The sequence below is a fragment of the Ceratosolen solmsi genome, unplaced genomic scaffold (genome assembly GCF_000503995.2).
Source record: "Ceratosolen solmsi marchali unplaced genomic scaffold, CerSol_1.0 scaffold1, whole genome shotgun sequence".
Lineage (NCBI taxonomy): Eukaryota > Metazoa > Arthropoda > Insecta > Hymenoptera > Agaonidae > Ceratosolen > Ceratosolen solmsi.
This window is the reverse complement of record NW_011948415.1, coordinates 4306786-4314356: the sequence shown is the minus strand read 5'-3', so window position 1 is coordinate 4314356 and position 7571 is coordinate 4306786. Positions and strand designations below refer to the sequence as shown.

General features: G+C 41.6%; 1 protein-coding gene across 1 annotated transcript; it reads right to left on the bottom strand.

The window, feature by feature from the left end:
* Window positions 1-67: 67 nt before the first annotated feature.
* On the bottom strand, window positions 68-5015 carry LOC105368631 (probable protein phosphatase CG10417). The gene is made up of 6 exons (XM_011507690.1): window positions 4729-5015; window positions 3083-3359; window positions 1621-2395; window positions 1331-1466; window positions 774-1229; window positions 68-613 (listed from the first exon to the last, which is right to left on the bottom strand). Exons 1-6 carry the CDS (start codon window positions 4837-4839, stop codon window positions 371-373), a joined length of 1998 nt encoding a protein of 665 aa, XP_011505992.1. The 5' UTR covers window positions 4840-5015; the 3' UTR covers window positions 68-370.
* Window positions 5016-7571: the final 2556 nt, after the last annotated feature.

The window sequence follows — 7571 nt, the reverse complement described above, 5'->3', positions numbered from 1 at the left end:
CACACACACACACACACACACACACACACACACGTATAGTATAATTTATAGTTTAAAATTTTTTTGCTTGCAATCGAATATTTGCAAGATATAGTCAATAGAATTATTGACGTATATGATGTACGTGTGAAAAATGTGGATTGTAAGTAAAACGAAATGTATCATCCTCATGTGCTCCAAATGTCTCGATCCATCACCAATATCCAACGTTGATACATTCTTTTTTATACATAAAACTATAATATATGATAATTGCTACGAATGACGAGTAAATTCATAGCTTCTTATAAGTTTTATAATTTTACAAAAATTCACATTCAACGCAACAGTTTTCGTGGGTCAGGTTATACTCAGGTTATAATCAATGTCCTCAGCATGTCTCTGTTTTAAAACGTTTACATTCTTCTATCACATGGTCATCCGTTGTGCAGGGAGTTTCTTCCGTACATATGTTCGTCGCGAGTGGCCTTTTCTTTGTGACCGAAGAGACTTCTGTTACACTATCCTCCTCTTTTATGGCCTTGGTTGACTTGAACCGAATAATTATTGCTGTCATATTGTCACAACCTGTTCCATCGCCGCGAGTGTTTGGCGCTAAGCAGTGATTGAAAAGCTGAAAAGTGGTGGCAGAATTAAATGTCGTGTATGTTTGGCGATTTTAGTGAAACGGCAATTATAAAATAAATATCAAGTTTCATAAATTTAGCTCATTCAAGCATTTGAATTGACTTTTTTTCATTTTCTTTTCGCAAGTCAAAAACAATGTTACATACCTCTTCGCATATTTTTGAGATACTTTCGGGCTCCTGATGTAAACGCGTACGTATATAATTGACGACATTTTGACTGGACATACAATTCCAAATACCATCGCACGCCAGAACCATGAATTCATCTTTGTCTGGATCTATTGTGGCGGTTTTGATATCTGGTAAAGCCGATATCATTTGCTCTTCGGGTGGTAGGTCCTTATTTTTTTTGTATGTGTGATCGCCAAGTGCTCTGGATAAATTAAGTCCACCATTTACTCTACCATCGGCAGTAACCTTACCACCAGCTTTTACAATACGCTCCATTTCTGGCAGATCTTCGGGCTTGTGATCAAGACTCAATTCAACCGCTTCCCCATTTCGACATAGAACACATCGAGAATCTCCTGCATTGGCTACGTATAGATCATTTCCCTTGAGAATGGCCACTACCGCTGTACAGCCACTGTCTGAGCCAGGCTGTTAAACAAATAATCAAGTAATTAAATTCCCATATCCTATAATTAAAGAGAGAGAGAGAGAGAGAGAGAGAGAGAGAAAAGGCTATATTTTTTAAAGACCTTTTCATTAATTTCCATAGAAGTGTCATCTTCATCCTCGTCCTCATATTCTTCTTCTTCGTCCTCCTCCTCTTCGTCATCTTCTTCATCGTCTTCATCCTCGTTGCTGTCATCATTTTCAACGTCTCCATCATCGCTAATATAATGGTAAATTGTATGAAAAATCATAATTTTCTTTGTAAAATAAATGCTACTGTATTAGTACGTCAAACAATTTAACACGGTTTAAGCGAATCTTTCGATTATTTACAATTAATAAGACAGTATTGGAAAAATCAATTTGTTCGTACCTTTCTGGCTGCCCATCGAAAGTCTCATCGTTTTCTTCATCGTCTTCATCATCATCCTCATCGGAATTATCTTGCTCCTTGTTCAATAAGCTTTCATAAAGATTTATCAAGTGATTTCTTCTTCGTCCGCTACTACTAATTTTTTCTTGTTGCTCGGCTTCGCCATTCTCTAATGGCGTGCATGAACTACTACATTCGTTATCACCTGCATTCTTACTGCTGTCCGCATCCTCGAAGCTCTTGGTTGACTTTTCCCCATTTATCTCTGCTTCGTTTGGTATTGATACCGAATCTACGACCTTACTGGGTGAAACATTATCATTGACATCTTCGGAGCTGTCTGGCATTTCTAATGATTTGGCAGGTTCTAAATCTAAAGAGGATCCAACCTGAGACGCACGAGGAACATCACCGTTGCTTGTAGTAGAATCTAATATTTGATCGGCTTCGCTACTACCAGCACTCTCGACAATTTTTCGGTTTGTTGTCGATGAGGATGATTCGCAAGGCTGACTCGAGCTACTCACATCTGTCTCATTTGTGTTCCATGATGACGACGATGTCGAGCAACCTGCACCGGACGAAGAACATGCTCCTTTATCTTTATTTCTTCGACTACGTAAATAAGGACTTGGGAAATGCGATCGACTAGCGCAATTTTCGTTTTTTACGTTCTTCAAATCGGGATTTGTAACCTCTGCTTGATATTTGGCTATTACTTGTTCCAATGGCATTGTTGCCTCCATGCAAAGATTATTAACATTTTCTTCAACATCTGTACAAACAACAACAACAACAACAACAACAATATAGGGATTACTAGGCAGGCTTATATTACTTAACATTTAGAAAAATGGAAGTAGCATTTATAGATGTAACGTTAAGATTAAGGTGATAAAGCTTTTCACGCAGAAGTTTCCAATTCAAATGGTTATATTTCTTTAAAGTTTGCGCGCTATTGGTAAGTAATTCAACAATTGAAAATGTTTTAGATTAGTAGATTGGTAGAAACATTTTATTATTATTTTAGTAATCTAACATGTTTAATCAATAATTAATATATATTTTTGACCATTTTTATTATATTTCTATTATCCAAATGTATATAATTAAAAATGCTCCGTTATCTCATTGAAATTTAGTTTCTCATTAGTTAGTTACTTGTCAATTTATTCGTACGCATAATATTATTCCAAAAAATTTATGTGAAAAGTGAAAATGTCTTAACTAATAATAATTTGCAATTCAGACTTTATGCAAGAAACTTCATTCGAGAATAAGAAATATAATAAATCCAAATACTTCAAATTATTTCTTAAGAAAAATAATTTAAAAACAACATTCGAGTCAGACTATTATTAAAAAAGGAAAATTTTATATTGTGTTAAGAGGAGGACTTAAAGTAATATCACAACAAGAGTAACAAGCCAATTAAATATGGTTAAGTTAAATAGAAATATACCAGAATCATCCTCTCCTTTTTCACAATTTGATAATTTAGTTCCAGCGATTTCTTTCAGAATATTAATGACCTCAGGCGTCGCTAACGTGGCATCAAATTCCAAAAAAGCATCGATCAACGCTTGTCTAATATCACCCTTTTTATATGCATCTGTGCTTTTAATAAAATTTGGTAAGTTTTCGGAGCAGTACGTAGCCACTTCGTGTCCTCCGTGGCCATCGTAAACAGCAAATAACGATATATCATTGTCAAAATCGATGCAGCAATTGTGGGAATCCTAATGAAACAACAAACAAATGATTTTCAAAATTTGGTATACGGTAGAGCTTGATAAATTTTCAATGTAAAGTAAAAATAAGCCTATAATATACCCAAAGGCAATAAAGTCGAAAATCGATCGTTTTCCTACTATGTACTCCGGGATTAATTATAAATTCTTTTAACCGCAACAAAAGATACGCATGTCTAACCATTATTAATGCTAATAATTTATAAGCGTAGCTTTATGCTTTGCTAATGCGTGACTGTAAAGACATGCCTGAACGCATTGACATTATTTATTGGGAATGGCGAGGCTTAAAGTGGGAATTAAAATTTTTACAGAGTCAAGTAACGTCTATGCACGTAGTCGGGAAAATTTTAGAAAAAGGCATTGCCATAGATAGATGACGACAGTCGGAAGAAGAAGTCATTAGCCGCGCGTAATAAGGAAATAAATGGTAAAGCAAAGGGAGCATCGAGCCATTATCATTTTCAAATATAAAAGCCAGTACCATCGCAGCGGTACAAACCAATTGCTTGAGAGATACAATTGGAGAGCAGCGCGAAGCGATGTACGGCGATGTAAACCGAAACCTAAACCGAAACGCCATGCACATGCACGAGTACGCGCGCGCGCGCGCGCATGAAGTCAAATGCATTAGTTTGCGAGGGCGCGCGCGCGCGTGAGAGAGAGGGAGAGTGCGGATTGCTAACGTATATACAGCCACCTAGGCTATGCATGGGAGAGTCTGATTTCGTGATAGGATGAGAAGAGAAGAGAAGAGAAGAGAAGAGGTGGGAAGAGATGGGAAGGGTATGGTAGGAAGGGGTAGAGACAGCGGGATGCGGTGAGGGAAAGGGAAGGGAAGGGCTGGACAGGGCACGGCATGAAAGGGACGAGATGGGACGGAGCGGAATAGAACGGGTTGTGATGAGATGCGAAGAGATGGGAAGAGAAATGAAGGAACGGGTAGAACAGGTAAGAAAAATGAGAAAGGAAAGACAGAGAAGAGAATCAGGAGCAGGGGTAGAAGCAGAAGCAGGAACAGGAGCAAGAGCAGGAGCAGCTGCAGCAGCATCAACAGCAACAGCAGCGGCAACGGTGGCGGCAGCAGCAACGACCGCGGTTGCGGCGGCGGCGGTGGCGGCAGCAGTGGCGGTGGCGGTGGCGGTGGCGGTGGCGGTGGCGGTGGCAGCGGCGGCGGTAACAGCAGCAGCAACAGCAGCAACCTCAAGAGCAGCGGTAGCGATGGGAAAAAGAAGGAAGGGAGAAAAAAGGGCCAACGGTCGAAGGGAGGCAGCGGTTTTACCGGCACATCGGCGCTCTCCCGGTCGCGGCCGAGGCTACGCACGCGGTGCCCGCACCTAGCCTAAAACCTACGTACCTCTTGGCTGACCCGCCAGCCCTGCATGGAGCTCGCGCCGAAGGCGATACTCCTGCCGATCTCATCGCTCGAGTCTTTCTCGGTGATGGGCTCGGACAAGTAGGCACCCATCCTCTCCTCTCGTTCTCCTTGCTGCGCTCGATAGCTGCGAGTGGAGGATGGTAGTCGCAATAGTACTGGTGGCAGTGACGGCGGTAGCGACGTCGACGACGACCGGCGGCGACTGTCTCTCGGCGCTCCTCTTCCCCGGCGGCTCGCTCTGCTCTCTTGCCGTCGACGGCGGTGGCGGTGGCGGTGGCGGTGGCGGCGGCAGCGGCGGCGGCGGTGGTGGCGGCGGTGGCGACGGCAGCGGCAGCGGCAGCTTTCTCCGGCTGCCCAGGCACCAGTGTAGTGGCTGCGACAACTCCTCTTCGTCGTGTTCACTCTCTGGGTCTCTCTAGATCTCGCAAGCCTTAAACTGTACGTGTCTCTTACGCCGGGAGTATCTATTCGCGCGCACAGCGGGGACGTGTGTTGAGCGGTGCGCTCCACACGCTCGCACTATAGCTCTCCTTCTCTCGCCTTCGATTCGAAGCGAGCCAGTGATAATACGCCTTCCCCGACTCCTTTACTTCTCTGGCCTCCCTCCCCTTGTCCCGCTCGGTCGCTCGCGCGCTCTATTTCGCTATCTCTTTCTCTCTCTCTCTCTCTCTCTCTCTCTCTCTCTGCAGCCGTCGACCGTCGCGTTCCCGCCCCAGGAACTTGGTTGTGCGCGCGGGATATGTACGAGAGCACTGGGAGGCCGTGGTTATCTGTATTGGCGGCGAATGTCTGCGTGTATTAGACTGCGTCCTGTGGACAGAGGAACGGCGAGACTGGGACTTGCGAGTCGGGAGTTCGAGAGAAAACGCGACGAGTGCATGTGCGAGCATGCAGCGCCCCGCCGCCTCTCCTCCCCCCACCATCAATTGTGTATTTACCCTCCCGCCGCCTCGTCCCCCTCCCAAAATTCTACTACCGCCACTACTAATATTACTAATTCTACTACCGTTAATACTACTGCTGCTGCTGCTACTACTTACTATCACTACTACTACTACTACTACTACTACTACTACTACTACTACTACTACTACTACTACTACTACTACTACTACTAATACTACTACTACTACTTCTATTACTATTACTACTATTACTACTACTACTACTTCTATTACTATTACTACTATTACTACTACTACTACTTCTATTACTACTACTACTACTACTACTACTACTACTACTACTACTACGGCTCCTATACTACACCATGACTACTTCTACCATTACCCTATAACTACTGTTACTATTATTTACCAACACTGCCGCTACCACTATTTACTACCATTATTACCGCTACCATTGCTACAAATATTACTATTACGACACTAGTATTATGGCACTACTAAGACTGTTAGTACTACTACTATTACTACTGTTGCTACTGCTGGGCTATAAAATTCAACTCCTAAACCTTGTGGTGGCGCGCTTACTCCCGTTCGTTTTTTATTCTTCACTCGCTCTGTTGTATTCCCGGTCTTTTTGAGTTTCGGATCGCGGGCTCAAGAATTTGATGGGAATAGAAGGGCGAAAGAAAATGTGGAAAAGTGTGCTGAAAAAGTCATTCGATCGAGATCTTCTCCTGGATAACTTTCGTCAGGAAAGATAGACGATGTCAACTTAGTAAAATCTTTATTGCAGACGTTCCTAAATTGTTCCTAAATAATTTTTGGGAGCAAGAATTTCACTTATTTCTTGTCCTCCACACATTAAAAATACGCAATATTTCTCGAGGAGATTAATTACTGTTACCAAATTATATTGTTCCCCCCTCCCCTCCTCTTTTTTTGTTGTTGTATCGATACATTGCTGTTGGACATGAATGATTTAATTACTCGAGATAATATCGTAGCAAGATTACATATATAATTTCGAGGTTAATTTCTCAACTTTTACACGACTTTTATATTTTACGTCTTGAAGGGTCCAATTATTATTTCCTTTCTTTGAATCTCTATTAACATTTAACTCATATTTTCATTTCGAACCAATGCTTATGTATTCGAATTATTATTCCAGTGTATTTGTCAAGTAAACATCTATACTTTACTATTGTTAGTAATTGGAATGTATTTGTTCTACCGATGGCGCAGTCATTTCAAAATTTGTTTAACAAATTTTCAAAGTACTTGATTACTATATTTACGTCGTCTATCGTTATTTTTCCCGGAATCTACTTGATTTATAACGTTACAAATTGACATTGTGAAGTCAATGATTTTATCACTATATAAATTGCTAGTTTAGCCCTTATTTATAAACCTCTGATTTTGAGAATAATAATTTATGATTAAAGTCGCTATATTGGATAGTCCCAACGCAAGCACCACGATTAACGTGATTTATCTAAGCGGATTGTCAACATGTAATAATTGTTCTCTCTCCGCGTGCATTATTTTTCCACTTTCTAATTACGCTAGTACCGCTTTGTTTTTCTGCACCGTAGAACATGCATTGACAATCCTACGTACGTGATTGAATGCTTGCGAGTGAATTTTTTTGGAGCGCTAGTTTCTCAATCTTATTTTCTATTCATCATAATAGCCGTCCTCTTCGTCGTCATCGTCGTCATCGTCGTCTTCGTCGTCTTCGTCGTCTTCGTCGTCTTCGTCGTCTTCGTCGTCTTAGTCGTCTCCTCCCTCCCTCCCACCCTCCCTATCATTCTAGTTACCCTTTTATGGCCCGGTCGTTTGCAACTATCACCTAATATTATAGATAAATTAATGGTAAATTTATTAACATACGCGAGGCTTCTAAGCCCT